General features: G+C 43.4%; 1 protein-coding gene across 2 annotated transcripts in view; it reads right to left on the minus strand.

Annotated features, from left to right (window-relative positions):
* Positions 1 to 17,437, minus strand: part of Kcnk10 (potassium two pore domain channel subfamily K member 10) — a 137,207-nt gene that overhangs the window by 39,809 nt on the left and 79,961 nt on the right. For both annotated transcript variants that reach the window (XM_037210766.1, XM_037210765.1), the window contains exon 4: positions 11,822 to 11,982. In XM_037210766.1, coding sequence (XP_037066661.1) covers positions 11,822 to 11,982 — 161 coding nt within the window. The remainder of the gene's footprint in view (positions 1 to 11,821; positions 11,983 to 17,437) is intronic.

Below are 17,437 nucleotides of genomic sequence, written 5' to 3' on the forward strand. Positions count from 1 at the left end.
ATGTCTTTGAGACATACAGTTTATCCTGGGTAAAACCAGCAGCCCAAAGTCTGGCACACAGTAAACCATCAAAGCAGATGAATAATACTGGCACCAATTCTGGGGTGCCACAATACTCATTCTGACCTCAGACAATCCTATTAGGCAAATGGCAAACCCAAGACTCCCTGAAAAGTCCTCTATATATCCAGTTTCACGGGTGATTTCCCACCCCGAAGAACAAGCAGATACCCCAGTTACAGGCGATCAAAGTTTGCCAGAAAGACAGACAATGTTAAAATTACCTTTAAAGTGTAAAAAAGTTGGGGCTGGGAAAATGACTCAGCAAAGCACTTGCTATGCAAGCACGGGGACCCAATCTGTGATCCCCAGAACCTGTGCAAAAGGCTGGACATCATTGTAATCCCAGCACCGGGGAGACAGAGACGGGAAGATCCCGGGGCTCTGTGTTCCAGCCTTCATCAGTGAGCCCCAGGTCCCAGGGAAAGACCTACCTTAAAAAAATAAGATAGACTGCTCCAAAAGAATGACACCCAAGGTTAACATCTGACTTCCACATTCATAGGAATGTGAACACATAAACACAGAGAGACAGAGACAGAGAGAGAAATATACACAGAGAGAGACATACACACACACAGAGAGAGAAAAATACACAAAGAGAGAGACATACACAGAAAGAGAGAAATACACAAAGAGAGAGAGAGAGAGAGAGAGAGAGAGAGAGAGAGAGAGGCATAAACACACAGAGGGAGAGAGAAAGAGAGACGTAAACACAGAGATGGAGGAAAGGAGAGGAAGAGGTTGACCACTATCTGGGAAGTGTTTTACTTAGTTATATTTTGGGGAGGGTTTGATAACTTCGTTCTTTATAGAAGAGGAAGATGCATTTTTAAATCCATTAAGACCCCCTGAAGAGATTTCAGACAGCAACAGGAAATGCCAAGGGGGCAGACAGTGGCCGGTTATTAAGGATAAGCTGAGAAAATGGAAGACTATTCCATTAAATTAGTCCCCATCAGCTAAAGCGAAGGCTGAGATGTTTGCCTGCTGAAGAATCACGGCTGAACCATCTATCTTTCTCCCTAACTTACTCATCAGATACAAGCCTCGGGGCATTTTCCTTTCTCCTTGAAAAATGACCTCATTCCCATAGCATAAATCTTCAAAGTCCTCATTAAGGACCCAACTGTGATAGGAGGGTTCTTGGTAGTGTTAGTGCGGCACTAAAGAGATGGGCCGCACCATTGACTTAGACACTAGAGCTCACGTAGAAGATTCCAACAAGGGGCCAGGATATGCACCTCTTGGACCGTCAAGCAAATTGGTCCCTTCCTCTCCACTTGGTTCTTAGCTGGGGAAAGTTTATCTTAAGATGATTTTTATTGTGTCTGGAGACACTGGGGCTGATGTATCTGTGGACAGGAAAAACACTGGCATCTAGTGAGTGGAAAAAGCCAGACCCACCCTATAAGGCACAGGGAAACCCCATGCTAAAGAATTACACGGACCCAAACATCAGTCATGCTAAGATGAAGGTAGCAGCAGCAGCCGAGATGAGGACACACCTGCACCGTGTGAGGAGTGCCCACAAACCCTTAGGAATCTCAACACACACACACACACACACACACACACACACACACACACACACATGCACAAACATGCAAAGATTTTTTAAGAGTCACAGTTTATTAAAAGCCACTTTTCACATTAATTTTAAGTATGATTATTATGAGAAAGAGCAACTCGAAAAGAAGTTAAGTCGTCCCCAAGTGTGGGTGTGAGCTTATCAAGAAGAAAATCACAATTAAGCGTCTTAATATATATATATATAATATATATATATATATATATATAAATATAGTTTTGATGGCTTTCAAGATATATCTTGAAGGGTTATTTAAAAAAATCCTGTCTCTTTCTGTGTCTCTCTCTCTGTCTAGCTCTTTGTCTCTGTCTTTCTCTCTTCTCTCTTCTCTCTCTCTCTCTCTCTCTCTCTCTCTGTGTGTGTGTGTGTGTGTGTGTGTGTGTGAGAGAGAGAGAGAGAGAGAGACAGAGACAGAGACAGAGAGACAAAGAGAGACAGAGACAGAGAGAGACTCTAGCGTGGCTCAGGGGGTACCTTGGATGGGATGATGACCCAATAAGTTAAAAACCAGGAGCCCCTGGAGATGGTGTAATGCATCTCTGCATCTCTGGTGAGACTTCAAGAAAATTGCAGACCTATGGTGGGGAAAGGTCCTTGAACAAGCATTAATTGTTCTGGAATTCTTGGTTCTCTGCTGGTAAGGATCTCCTGCCAGACTCCAGGGTGAGGGCTCCTTTTCCTTCCCTTGGCCTACAATTTCCCCCTATCTTTCTATTCTGCCTCAAAAGCAGTCTTGCACTAGAGGAAGACAGAAAGAACTGTCCACGGGGAAAAAAACTGTATCATGGGCAATCATTAAGAGAAATTGTAGAGTCTGCTTTATGGTTGTCATTTATGTCGGCCACCCCAAATGTACATTTGGGGACTACCATTAATGGTAGATAATATCCCTAAGCTAATTTAGAAGAGATCTGGTTGATACAGTTCTAAAATTATTTGTCTTTCCTTTTTTCATTTTAAAACAATTACCTCCCACCTCCTTCTAGCTCCTTAGGGAAAGAGAGAGGTTATTTATATTTACACCAGAATCTTCTCCCTGATAAAAGACAAAATCACACCGATTCAACATTAATCCTAAGTTTGCACTTTCTATAAATTTATGAAGATTCTGTGCACTAGAGTAGGCGTATTATAGGCACGTGAACACACCCGCACGCATGCACAGGCCCTCTCACACCAAGTTATAAACAAGAGTTCACCAATATCACCTCTTTTCTATGCCACCGAACTGCAGGTTTTTCTTAGACTGAACCCCACCAAACCCACCACTCTGCCCTCCTCCCTGCCTGATTATGTGCAACGCTGGCACACACAACTGGTACCAGAATACTGACACTGCTAGCAGGAATTAGATGACGTAGTTGAACCTACAGAGCTGAAAACAACACTGATTCCAGAACAGTTTTCATCTTCTTGCGACAAGGATCCTTCTACATTAACTCCTTTGCTGCCGAGTGTGACCTCAAGGGACAGAAGCCTCCTGCCAAGTGTGTTCTCCTAAGTGTTCCCTTGACTCGTGCTCCAGAATGTGATAGAACATTCTAGAACTCTGCCTCCCTCCGCCTGTCATTTCCTGAAATCCACAGTGATGGACAAGCCTGTTTGTGGGTCATCACTAGAAGATTGCCATCAAATTCCCTGGGAGTTTCACATCACGCACCCCATCACACTCACTTCCCAGTCCTTTCATGTCCATCCCCAACCCTTGTGACCCCCCTCAAAAAAAGGAAAAACTTAAATACACACACACACACACACACACACACACACACACACACACACATCCAATTTGTGTTATCTATATACTCACTGGAGCACGGTCAAAAATTAATTCTTCCTCTCCCACATGCCTCCTTGCCAGAAGCCATAAACTGTGGAGAGCATCTCCATCACAGGTTTTAAGAGTTCCCTTTGGCGCCTTCCTGTCTAGGTTATTACCTTTTTGGGAGTGGGGGTAGGGTTGTCACAGAGGCCTTCCATGTCCCTCCCTCTCAACTATGTGTCTACAGTCACCAATATCACAGCAAGACAGCCTCCTCGCTCTTCAGTCATCTGGAGTACAGATCATGGGCCTCCATACAGTTTCTGATGACAGCGCAGACCATGAACTTGGCCCCTGGCTACAGTAGGACCATGGATCCAGACATGGCCTTCAGAGGCAGGACGGGTCCAGACATCACCATGGCTTCAGGTGGCAGTAACTATCACCCTTTCTTAAGAGTTTGGAAGGCCAGGAGGGTCCTCATGTTTCATGATAGTAGATTTAGAGCAATGCATCATGGGTAAGCTGTGCCCAGACACCTTTGCCTCAGAAGACAAATAAACATTTCTGTTTTGTCCTTGTGTGGTGGGAAGGCTAAGGAAGAAAAAGAGTGTCCCTTGGTTTTAGAAGAAATAGCAGAAAGCTTGCTGCTCAGTCTGATAGTAGGAGATAAATGCCTCCTCCCAGAGACCAAAGTCCACCTCAAAGAAAGAGAGTGGGATTCAGTCCAAACCGGACTTGGCTCTGCTAAAGCATCTTATCAAGTGGTGGTCAATGTTGCCCAGCAGAGCTGGAGCCCACCGCAAGGGAGGGAGAGACTCCTCATTTCTGAACTCTGCTTTGGAATCTGGCACCAGGTCTATTCAGTCTCAAGTAATTATCCTTCCTTGCTAACTGCCCAGATTTCCCTCTTTGGGATGGCAAATGAACTTTTTTCACTTAACTAGCAAGGTATGCTAAAAGATCTCAGACTCCACATTTGCTTCAGGATGTAGCTGAAAACAGTGTATCCGACAGTAAACATTTTTTGGCTCATCTAGAAGAAGCCTAACAGGATCACTGGTTCAGATCCACACCGTGCCGCTAACTTAACACATGGTTTCAGTCTGGTGACTTCACAAAGGACGGGCTCGGTTTTCTTGGATGTGAAAAGAGTGAGTCACAAACACAATAACGTTTCCAAAAAAATGGATGCACAGGCCATCTGTATCTAAATTCCCAGGACGTTTGTCATTCTGAAATCGTCCAGTAGAGCAACCCAAGAAATACGCCAAGAGCATTTTCCCTATTTACAAATTTTTCTGTCATCTTTGGAGATCGAACGGTGTGCATTAGCCTTTGGGGCTGAGTGACTATCTCAGGACAACGGCCTCTCCTGGATGCCAAAACTCTTACAGTTCAGTGGGAAGCCTCTCCTCCAGTCATAATAAAGCCGATAGCCTGGGTATTGTCTAGGCTTCAAAGCTGGCATGGGTGAGGGTAAGACAGGATTGTTTGTCACTAGAGAAATGATTCAAAGTCCAGCTAATTTTTGACGAGTAGGAAAAAGAGACAATTTCCTGAAAAGTGGCTTATGCGGCTTCCTGTTGACTGACATCAGTACATGCTAACACTTGCTTACCCCACCTTCTCTGCTCACAGAATTTGAATCCCATTCATTAAAGCAATGTGGTTAGTCTCAAGGGATGGCAGATAATTCCTCTACCTCCAGGGTTTTCAAATTCCAGCAAGCACCAGAATCTCCTGGAGAGCTTGGTAAACACAGATGACTGAGCTCCAAACCCTCCAAGAAAATTCATATCTAACACGTTTCTGGGGCCGGGGGAGGGGGTGCTACTGCAAGACTGTTGGGGGACACACCAAGAGTCATTGGTCAGTCAATTCAATTGCCCTTTGCTGGATGCTTGCCTTCCTAACTTCTCGTACAACTGGGAATGGTCAAGTGATCCATTTCTAGTTGATGAGACAAAAAAAGAAAAAGAAATAAATATGCCCATGCATGTGCATGTGTGCACACCTACCTACACATGTGCGCACATAGTATACACACATACAATACACACATGCATCTCTATAGATGTAGTAACAGACTTTACACACAAAAATTAACTTACCATATATCACAGACTTAAATGTAAACTATGCAACTAAAAAAACACCTAGATAACAGAAGAAACCTAGCTGGCCTCAGGCAGGACTAACAATAGCCCTTTGAATAGATACCAAAGGCACACGCATAAAAAAAAAAAAAAAAGGTCAATATGCCAGACTATCTTAATTTTTTTCTGTTTTGCAAAAGATGTAGTTAAGAGAATAAAAGGACAGGTTACACAGAATATTTTCAAAAGTCACATCTAATAAAGGACTGTTATTCAAAATATTCAAAAGTTTTAAAACTCAACAATAAATAAAAAAAAAAAACTTGACTTAGAAATAGGCCAAAGACTTTAATAAAGATCTATTAGCTGTCAAACAAGCATATGAGAATATATCCCATGTCATATGTCATTTGGGAACGGCAAATTAAAATAAAGAACTACCAAACACACTAGTTGGAATGTACACAGACAACTCCAAAAGCTGTCAAGGAAGTGAGGCAACAGGAAGAGAAAACTCTCATTTGTTCTTTATAGAAATGGAAAATGGTAGCAGCTTGGGAAAACAGGCGGGAGTTTTCCTAACACGAAGTGTGTTCTTAAATCCAGTGATCGTGTTTCCTGGCGTTTACCCAAAGGCATTGGAACAGGTAGTTCCAGAAGCTTTATTCATATTGCCTAAAGCAGGATGCAAACAAGTTGTCTTTCAGTTGGTAAATGGATCGATGAACCAGATTATCACTCAGAAAAAAAAAAAAAAAAGAAAATGGATTATCATTCAGCACTGAAGAGAAATGAGTTATTAAGCCATGGAAATTCCTGAAGAAAATACCTATTGAACTGCTAACGACTGTTTACCACTAACTGGAGGAAGTCAGTCTGAGAAGGCTCTGTTTTGTTTAACTCCGGTTCTACTGCATCCAGAAAAGGCAAAACTATAGTGGCAGGAGACAAAGATCAGCGCTTTCCAGGGCCTAGGAGAAGGAATGAGGTGGACAGGCAGAACACAGCTAGTGAGGACCATGAAAGTGTTCTCTGTGACTCTATAGTGGTGGGTCCACGTCACTGAACGCTTGACCAAACACCGAATTACAGCATTATGAGAGAGAACCCAAATATAAATTATAGACCAAGAAGTAATTAAACCCCAAAGCAGGATCATCAAATGAAATAAAAATGCACCACTCTGGTAGAGGGTGTGTGTGTGTGTGTGTGTGTGTGTGTGTGTGTGTGTGTGTGTGTGTGTTATACATATATAGATGCATATATGAATGGGAATACATATATACAGCAAATCTATGTACTGTCCTTTCAATTTTGCTATAAATCTAAAACTGCTATAAAATGTCTTTGAGAGAGACATAAAGAAATAAACAGAAGTAATAACATTTTTTGTCTCTTTTATCTTGCCTTAAATGTGGTTGTGTGAAACCATGTTATCTGTTGAACTGTAACCTTCTTGCAACCATGAGGTAGCAAGCCTCTGGATGAAAAGCAGACATGCCAAGAAAGAAAGAACTTGGATATGCTCGACACTGTGTGGCCAGCAGGTCCCACTTAAAACAAGCTGCCTCCAGGCTTCTTGCCATATGAGGTAAATGAGTGTCCAAATTTTCAGCCACGGTTTATCAGTATTCAGAAGGCATTCCGGTTTTCCTGGCACCAGGATCAATGCTGTAGGACATGCTCTGAGCCTCTATCCTCACTTTCCAACCTGTCCAGGGTCTTAACCCGATGGACTTAGGCGAGCACCTTCTGCTCAGGCGCTGCTTTTGCTGGTTGTGATGAGCTTGCTGTAAAGAGATGAACTCGGTTTAGCTCTCCATAATGTAGTGAAGGTCAGTGGGGCAGATTGTCCTTGTGGAGAAGGTCTCTGCTACTGATGATACCACAACTCTGAGGGTGCTGAAGACAGAATGTCTATGATGCCTCTAGAAGATAAATACTCCAATGCCCAGCCCCTGTGACACAGTGACCTATTGATCCCATAACTATGTGACATAATATGGCTGACCTTTAAGACAGATTATGCTCATGGGCTTGATCTAATCTCTGAGCCATCAACAGCAGAAAGCTTTCCCCCAGCTTGGCCAGAGTGGAAGTCAGGGCTATCCAAAGTGTGAGGAGGATCTAGTACATCCTTGGTTTTGAAGCTGAAGGAGCCTATGTGGCAAAGCATTTGGGTAAAACTAGGAAAATGGCTCTGTGTTAGTTTGAATGTAATTGACCCCCATAATCTCATAGGGAGAGGCACTATTAGGAGGTGTGGCTTTGTTGGAGTGGGTATGGCCTTGTTGGAGGAAGTGTGTCACTGTAGGCGTGGGCTATGAGGTTTCCTATGCTTAGGATACTGCCAAGTGCCTCAGTAGACTTCCTGTGGCCTGCATATCAAGATGTAGCCAACACCATATCTGCCTGCATGCCACCATGCTCCCTGCCACGATGATAATGGACTGAATCTCTGAAACTATAGTCAAGCCACCCCAATTAAATATTTTCTTTATAAGAGTTGCTGTGATCATGGTGTATCTTCGAATCATAAAGACCCTAACAAAGACAGGCGCCTACTTGAAAACCAACCAGCAAGGAAATAGGGCTTTCTATCCTACAACCACGAAGAACCGTGTTTGTAGCTGTTTCCTCCAGATGGAAACATTGCCTTGTGGAGGAAGCAGAGAGGATCACAAGACTCATGAAATTCCCAATATTTGTGAGGACCCTGCTGAGGTTTAGTAATCAGTCAGCAGCTCCTGGGAAGGGGACTCTTCAGTAGTCTAGCTGCCTGCAAGCTGTTCGGGGAGCTCCACTGTGCAGCCTTTGTGGGTTGGTACCCTTGGTAGGACACGGGTTTGGGTAATGCAGCTGCCTGAAGCACTCATGCCATTGCTTTCTAGGATGAATAGAAAGAGCACCCACCCCAGGAAAAGCAATGCAATAATTATTGTTTTCTTTCCCAACTGTGAATGCACTTGGGACGGGTTCTCCCTCAAACCTGGAGCCTCATCTGGCCCAGCACCTTGACTTTGGCCTTGTTGATACCCTGACCATATAAGACATGTCTGCCTCACTTTCCTGAATAACTCCCTGTCTTTGATGGTTCTGCAAGGACCGGAGAGGGCCATCAGCATAAAAGTGGACTGTGTAAATGTCCAGGCTCGGCCCCAGAGTCTACTGAAGGGCCTTCTGGAAACAGTTTCAAAGAGGGGGCTAGCATGCTCCCACTTGTAGTCTAAACTACATTACAAGAGAAAGCACTCCCAATTCGGTAGGCATACAGTAGAATAATTGCAATCTCCCCACTCATGTAGGATACAATGACTAAACCTGCTAAGGGGAATTAAAAGCTGAAATCCAATCCTTTCTTCTGTGACCAAGGAAACTGAAACCAAGGGGAGCTACCAAAAAAAGGGGGAAATGCCAAATCAGTCATTTCTCCATGGGAATGCTCTAAGAACACTCCTGTTTCTACCGAGTGTTCAGCAACTACATCCATTTTTTTCCTACCTCAAAGGGCTGTGCAGACAGCTAAGAAGCTCCTCCGAGGAGTTCAGAACAGCTCTTTGGAGACAAAGCCACTGTGTCTGAGTTAAGAAGACCTAAACATTTGAGAAACTGAGCACCATGGTTTCCATGGTGACCACTGAGGAGACAGGTGCACATTCTAATGAGGCTGGCTGGCCAGCCAGCACCCAGGGAGCAAAGGCTGTGGGACATTCCAGAAAACCTCACACATACACAAAATCTGAGTGAGTGGCTAGCCTGCCAGCAAATTCTTCTCTCAGGAGGAATAGTTCTGAGCTCTATGCTTTTGGTCCTGGGCCAAGTTCTTGCCTACCCATTATTTCATTTAGCCATCACCAAAACTTTCTAAAGTTGATTTGTGCTCTGTTGCCTTTTGCTGATGAAGAGATGGGGGCAGCATCCTAGGACTGCTGGGTTTATGAATGTGACTACGACCCAGCTATGTATCTTGTGTGTGTGTGTGTGTGTGTGTGTGTGTGTGTGTGTGTGTTTCTTTTTTTTTTAATTTTATTTTACATATCAGCCATGAATTCCCTTGTTCTCCCCCCTCCAGGCCCCCCTTCCCCCCATCCCACCCCCATTCCCATCTCCTCCATGGCAAAGACTCCCCTGAGGATTGAGTTCAACTTGGTAGATTCAGTCCAGGCAGGTCCAGTCCCCTCCTCCCAGGCTGAGCCAAGTGTCCCAGCATAAGCCCCAGGTTCTAAACAGCCAGCACATGCACTGAGGACAGGTCCCGGTCCCACTGCCTGGATGCCTCCCAAATAGATCAAGCTAATCAACTGTCTCACTTATCCAGAGGGCCTGATCCAGTTGGAGGCTCCTCAGCTGTTGGAGAAAGCACAGGGACAAATAGTCAAACAAATGGAAACACAGCTATGTATCTTGTTCCTCTCATCTGCTAATAAACCTCTTATACTGCCCCTCTGAGGAGCTCCCCTATGTCAGGTAAAGAGAGGTAGAGCCTAGGGTTTGGGGAACAGTCTAAGAGGTCCTATCTCCAAGGATGCAGCGTGCACTGATTTAGAGCTTACCACTCACCCATTGTTATAGATTCTAAAAAAGTTTTCAATATGTCATTGTGAAAAATTATATCATCAGAGGATGGAGAGCTAGCTTGGTCTGTAAAATGCCTGGCACACAAGCATGAGGACCCAAGTACTATCCCCAGCATCCATGTAGAAAGCTGGCATAGTAACAGATATATATAATCCAAGTACTGTGGGGGAGCAGAGACAGAAGGGTCCCTGGGACTTGTCGGCTGACCCACCCAATTAAATCAGTGAGCTCTGGGTTCAGTGAGAGACACTGACTCAAGAAAATATGGTGAGGATCAATCAAGGTAGACACCTGACATTGACGACTGGCCTCCACATGTGCACACACACACACACACACACACACACAAATATGTAGTTAAGTTACTATAAGAAAGAATTCTCTGATGAAGGACAGAAAGACTTGAGAACATCAAAATTGAGTAAGCACAGAAATGGCTAAGCTACCCAAGTTTTGTAAAGTCAAATGAATCAGGATGAGTTAAAGGGCATTGGCAACCTTAGACCATTCTCATCCATCCTACATGCCCGCTACAGAGGTCAAACATTTTATCATCATTAGAAAATAAACTCCTCAATAGATTTTCTTAAGAGGAAAATACATACTAAGGTAATAACAATGCTCCACACCTTAGCATAAAGTAGAGCATTGGCATCCTGTTGCTGAGGGAATGCTCAGCATTGAATGGCTGAACAAGGAGGAGCCATGAAGCAAGAGACACAAAGCACAGAACAGGAGACAGGGACGATCAGAATCCGGGGTCTCCTGGAGACGCTACAAGAATAAAACAAGTGAAAGGGTTCTAATAATGAAACAGATGGGTTCATAGTTCTCTACATCGCTTTAAAAACAATAAGGAAACCATCTTCCAACTTTTCATTTGTTAAGTAAGAGAGTGTAAGAGTGTGTGTGTGTATGTATGTGTGCACTTGTGCACACCCTCATGTACATGTGAACATAGCTCATAGGCATAGGTCAAAAGATAATTTGTAAGAGCCGGCTCTCTCTTTCCACCATGTAGGTCCTGGAAATTGAACCCGGCTTGTTGTGCCCCCACTGAACGGTCCTGCCTGCTTACCATCTTCCATCTTTAAGGGAAACTAAGCTATGATTGAAATGTGATAAGTGTTAGATAATGTGATCTTAAAAGGCAGGGCCTCTAAAGAGGTTAAGCCACGAGGGCTCCTCCTTCACCAGTGAGGTGGAAGCCCCTCTCCAAGAGTCATCCTGTAATGTCAAGCCCTTCTTTCTTTGCATCCATCCACCATGTGAGGTCTTAGCACCCTTCTCTCTAGAGGTCACAGTGGCAACCACACCTTGAAAGGGGAACACAGCCTCTCACTAGGTACATGAACCTTGATCCTATACATCCAGTCTCCAACCGGTGGGGAATAAGTGTCTGTTGTTTGTATGCCTTCCTGCCTCAGACCTTTCATTATGGCAGCATAAACAGACTAAGACATAGAGTGTGCCTCACCTCTTTTTGGTAAATTTGTGTTGGTAATCCATACATAACCTTCTTTGACCTTGTAAATACCACCACAAGGCAGGAAGTTATTCAGGGAAAAGACATTTAGGTAGAGTGGTCTTTCTACCATCGGCCAAAAGAGAAAACACAATCATAGCATTCACCTATTTCATTCAGACAGAGCCCTTGCTGCTGCTTCTACACCCTGTTAGGCCAAAGCCAATCATGCCGGCAATGAGGGTTTAGACTGGTGCGGTACTCACTCGAAAAACCTTTTCCACTCTTGCGATGCTTTTGCCAAAGATGGTTCCAAGTTGGTCTCCAATTCCAGCCAATAAGAAACCAAAGAGAGGGATCCCAAAGATGGCATATAAAATACAAAAGATTTTGCCTCCTTCGGTGCTTGGAGCAATATTCCCATACCCTGGGGAGAAAGAGTAGAGGGAGAAAGGGAAAGCAGTGAGGTGGCAGAGAAAATAGAGCATTAACCAAAGCATCCCCAGAATTCATGTTCTCCAAAGCCCTTCACAACTCCAAACAGTGTCCCCTTGCATCTCTCCCTATAAATAGACTCCATGTTTCTGAGAACTTAATACGTTTAAGAAATGTGTGGTCAGCCTGAATTACATTTCTGATAGAAAAATGATACTTTGCTCTTAAGAAATATCACACATCATGGACACGATTGAACAGCACAGAAAGTTTCACCTTTGCCTCTGAAGACAAAAGCTGCTTGTTACAGTTCTGTCCCATAAGCGTCCTCTTTGCCTGGACTTGCTGTATCCAACATCTGCTCTCACAGAGTAATAGGTACTGAACGTTAAGGAGGAAATATGGTCTACTACCAACTCAGAAGGGTCAAATAACTTGTCCTTCCCTAACCTGGGAAGCCTGCTACTGGGGAAAAATGAGTAAGCAAGGACTCTGCATCTCTTTCCCCCATTAACAATGAAGTCTAGCTGCGTCCAACTCTCTTTACTAGAAATGGCACAACAATCCCTGGCTCTTGTATCTCCACCCACTACCCTTGCACCCGGAGCAAGCAGAGCTAAATAAATGTTTGTAGATAGAAGAGATGTTTGAACACAAAAGATTCCATCTATAGTCAGGTCAATTAAAATGAGTTTCACATAGTATAGTTGTTTGAAAATATGAACGTCTTCATTCTTATGAGTTTTGCAATTATGTAAGTAATTCGGGTATGCTGAGTGTTGGGCTTTGTGGTGGTTTGGAAGAAATTGGCCCCCATAGGTCCATAGGGGCTGGCACTATCAAGAGGTGTGGCCTTGTTGGAGGAAGTGTACCCTGGTTGGAGGAAGTGTGTCACAGGAGGCAGGCTTTGAGGTCTCAGATGCTCAAGCTAGGTTCAGTGTGGCAAGTCTCTTCCTGCTGCCTGAGGATCCAGATGTAGAACTCTTAGCTCCTTCTCCAGCACCATGGCTGCCTGCATGCCATGCTTCCTACTATGATGATCATGGACTAAACCTCTAAAACTGTAAGCCAGGCCAAATTAAGTGTTTTCCTTTATATGAGTTGCTGTGGTCACGGTGTCTCTACATAGCAATAGAAACCCTAACAAAGACAGGCTTATTCCATATAAACGGGGCTGGTGAGAGTATTGCTGGAAGAAGCAGGCTTATAATAGTAGTACAATTTACATAGGATGAAAGCCTCAAGTAATTGAAAGTCATTTCCTTGTCAATTAGCATTACACTCTTACAATAGCCACTTAACATTCTCCCTAGTTCAGACAGTTCAAGTGGGGCCTGTTTCTGAATCCACGCAATGGGTGAGGTATTGGTCCGTGGCAAGAGACACATTAGAGAACATGGCACAGAAAGGAACAATGTTCTCAGCATGGCCAAAAAAGAAAAAAAAACACGTTCTTGGTTGTCCATCATTTATGCTCTCGTGGGCCTGCAGAGCTCGCTGTTAGATTCTGCCTTGGGGATGAGTCACTTGGCTATTTTCCTTAACAATTTTCTGTTCAGAGTCATTCAAACCTCTTACCACAAATTATTTAAACGGCACTTTCCATTTCTTAGATGGGTGTGCAGGCAAGACTTCCTAATCTTATTTTCTTTTGCTCACTATCATGCTGATTTAAATGTGCAACAAAGCTCCTGGGACTTTTTCTCCACGCTTTCGGGAGCCTGGACAAAATGATCCTGCCAAGTATACTCACCTAGAATAATCTGATGGTCACTGACTTACTCTGTTAGAAAGAGAGCAAGCCTGCCTCTGCAGCTTCACATTACAGGAGCTTAAGGCAAGCCTTGGAAACATTCCAGAAGCTTGTAGAGACACCAGCCATTTTAGCTTGACTGTCCCACCACAGCCTCAGTTGAGAGAACACAGGTTTTCTTTTAGTCCTTCTCAGAAAGATATTGCAAGCGTGGGCAAGCTGAAGTATTGAGACTCCTGAGTATGTATTTGTTAATCCACACAAGCTCTGCACGTTCTCCAGTGTGCTCACAGAGCATGCTGGCATCACCCTAGAAACACCAGCAAAAAGCAAGGAGGTTTCACATCCACTTCATAATACCTCACTGTCCTTAGACCCATGGAATCTCTCCAAGTCTTATGGTATTGGAAACATTCAAGAAAAAAAAAATGTGGGGAAAAAAAAGAGTATTTAGTGGTGGCAGTAGCAGAACTGATTCACAGACCAGAATACCACAGTAAAATAAAATTGAAGTTCTCCAGCAAGGGTCTTATTAAGGCAATATTAAAATATACCATGTGTGTACATATGTATAAATGCCTTTAGTTGACACAGTGTGTGTGTGTGTGTGTGTGTGTGTGTGTGTGTGTGTGTGTGTGTGTACGCGCCGCGCTTAACTTGAGCTGGGTTAGCTCAATGACTTAAGTGGGTCCATGGTCATGGTGGCTGGGTAAACATGGTGCCTCTTAGGGACCAAAATACCTGTGAGACTGAGAACTAGAGGAGATAGCCCACCTGCTGCTCAAAAAGAACTAACTTGGCACATCAGAACTACATGCAGGGAGAGCAAAGGCAGCCCAGAAGTCCCTCTACCAACCAGTTGCTTCTCACTCTAAGCAAAGGATGACAGTGAGAACATTGAGAAACAACAAGGTTGTGTCAGCAGAGGACCAGACAGGTCTCAGGTCTGATCACCCCTACGTATAAAACATCTCCAAGTCCTTAAAGAAAAAGCTGGTGTTGAAAGACTTAGTCCTGAGACATAAAGAACTCTCCACATGCTACTTATGTGCCAAAATGCCCAACTGTGACTATGGAACCAGCCTGGTCTATGCTTGCAGGGATATTCTATTGCATACATGAACTGTGTGAGTCAACTCATCCTCACACTTAGAAAGGTCCCATGTAGGGGGCCAAAAAGTCTTTGTGATACAGATAAGCACTGGAGAAGCCAGGAAAGGTAAGCACATAACTTGTTTCTTCAGTGGAATGAGGTGCTTAGCTATTCCTCCTGGAATGCTGGGAATGGATGTTAGTTTACAACCTGACGATCCTTTGTTGTCTGATGAGCCAGGCTCTGACCCTATCTCCCACAATTTAAGCTTTACTTATCCCAAACCTAAATCTTGAACATGACTTCTAGGCCATAAAACTCATCCTTATGAGTGATGTCATTTGAACTTTACAACTAGGTAACTTTTATGTTATCTTAGGGCCAGGCCAATCCTGACACTCACAGGCACTATGTTTACCTCAGTTATTCTCCCTAGACCCTAAATCTTGGGCACTATGTCTGAGTCAACAGCACTTATCTTTGGCTTTTAAAAAAAAGTGTATTTTGTAAAGAATAGCAATGTAAACATGTCTTAAATTTATTGTGTACTTGGGACTGAGTTAATTGTTACCAGGAGGCTTTTTTTTCCCCAAAACTGTTCTGTGCTTAAATATGGCTAAAGTAAATGATCTGGTGTCAGACTCTTGAAATCTTGAACTAGCAATGGCTGCCTCAATCAGACTGAACCAAGTTTCATTCTTCCCTCAGATGTACCATTTCTCTGACAGTTGTAAACCTGAAGGGACCTTCCACAGTTCTGTGCTTGATTAAATGTCCTGTTGCTTCCATGTTGATATTCTTAATTACCTGTTAATAATGAACCATGTGTTTCTATTTTGCACCAAGCCCTGCTGGTCCTAGCCAATGACGTTGGGTGAAGACACTAGGCGCCACTGCTTTCTTCTTGTGACATAATGGGTGAGTTGTTTAACTTTTTCAGGTCTCATTCTCACCATCAGTAAAAATGTGACCATTTCCTGCCTTTCTGGAAATGATGATCTGTGGGAAAGCATCTACACACAGGTGCAAACATCATCCCTCCAGCTTACAAAAGCTAGCTGCTATGGATCTACCAGCAGAGGCAATAATCAAAGGCAAAGGGGACTTCTCATATCAGAATTAGATATGAAGAAATAAACAGGTGTAAGGCACTTGATCAATACCAGTCTTCCTCTGGTCAGGCTACTGGTTTGGAAAGGTTCCTAAAAGTATTTATTTTGCTGCATGACTATTCCCAGATGCCCATAGGAGACTAGTTCCAGGAGTCCCTGCAGATAACAGAGTTCATGGATATTCCATTCTCTTATTTACCAAAATATACCATATTTGTATATAAACCTAAACACTTCCTTCCATATAATCTAAACCCTAATGCATTGTAAATATATGTAAATCTCTGTTAGACTGTATTGTTTAAGGGATGATGAAATGGAAAAGCAGTCCAATGTGCATACATTTTTGTTTGAATGCTTTCAGTCCATAATTGGTTGACTCTATATAAAAGCACAGATACGAAGGGCTAATGGTACAAGCATAATCTTTGTATATATCTGCACACTAAAGGCTCTTTTAAAAGGTGTACTGACATGGAGTCATAGAGCCACTTTTCAGAAAAGGCCATTCCTACACACATAACTTCATGCTGCTCATGACAGTCTTCCTGGAAAATGATTTGGCACGCCCTTAAAAGCTCCATGCCCTTTGACAGAACAACTTCATAGGACCTTTTCCAAGGAAACAACCAACTTCCTGCATAAAGGTTTTCACTGAGATGTGAAGAGGGTCACAAAAGGAGCAACATCTTAATCCCTCCACAACATGTGACTACAGTATGGGTAGTGAGCCCAAGGGGCCATCGAAGATGGGCTTTGCCAAGAACTGCAAAGCTCTAGCATTGCTAGTAAGGGAAATGTGAACAATATTAGCTCACAAACTATATGACCTGGAGCAAGCAGACCAGGATATGAGCTGCACAGTTAATGAGATAAAGCTTCCCAGGATAACTGCTCATTATTAACTGCGGACAACATTTCAAGGACAGCTGAAGAATGACCAGCCCTGAGATTACTTGCAAGCCTCGTCGCAAGCCTTGCAATGAACTTACCATAAGTACTTGGCTTTTTTAAATTTGGCGATTTGTTTTCTCACCTCATTCCTTCTTACATTATATTAAGCTTTTTTTTTTTTTTTAACTTCTCTAGCTACGTGGATTTAAAAAGATCCTCTACTCTGGAATTAAATTTTACGCAGCTAAATAGTACCCAACTTACAATTCATTGTGTCTCAGTTAAGAGGAAGAAATGGAAACGTCACATTTACTAAGCTAAATGGAACAAGGACCCAGCCTGCTGTAGACTTTGAGTGGTGGGTTATATTTTTGTTTGTTTTTGTTTTCATACTGACTTTGTAGTGGTTGCCTGTTGGTAGCCAATCTTTGTGATTTGGAGTAAAGGTACTGGTTCTATGCACAATTGGTCAGACACAGTGGCCAGTCTCTTTCTACAGAGGAAATGGCCTCTTAAATAGCCAAGACAAGGACACATGAACCCAGAGGCTCATCCAACAGGCATCTCTGCCTAAAACTTGAATCAAGAGCATGTG

This window comes from Peromyscus leucopus, chromosome 14 (genome assembly GCF_004664715.2).
Source record: "Peromyscus leucopus breed LL Stock chromosome 14, UCI_PerLeu_2.1, whole genome shotgun sequence".
NCBI lineage: Eukaryota > Metazoa > Chordata > Mammalia > Rodentia > Cricetidae > Peromyscus > Peromyscus leucopus.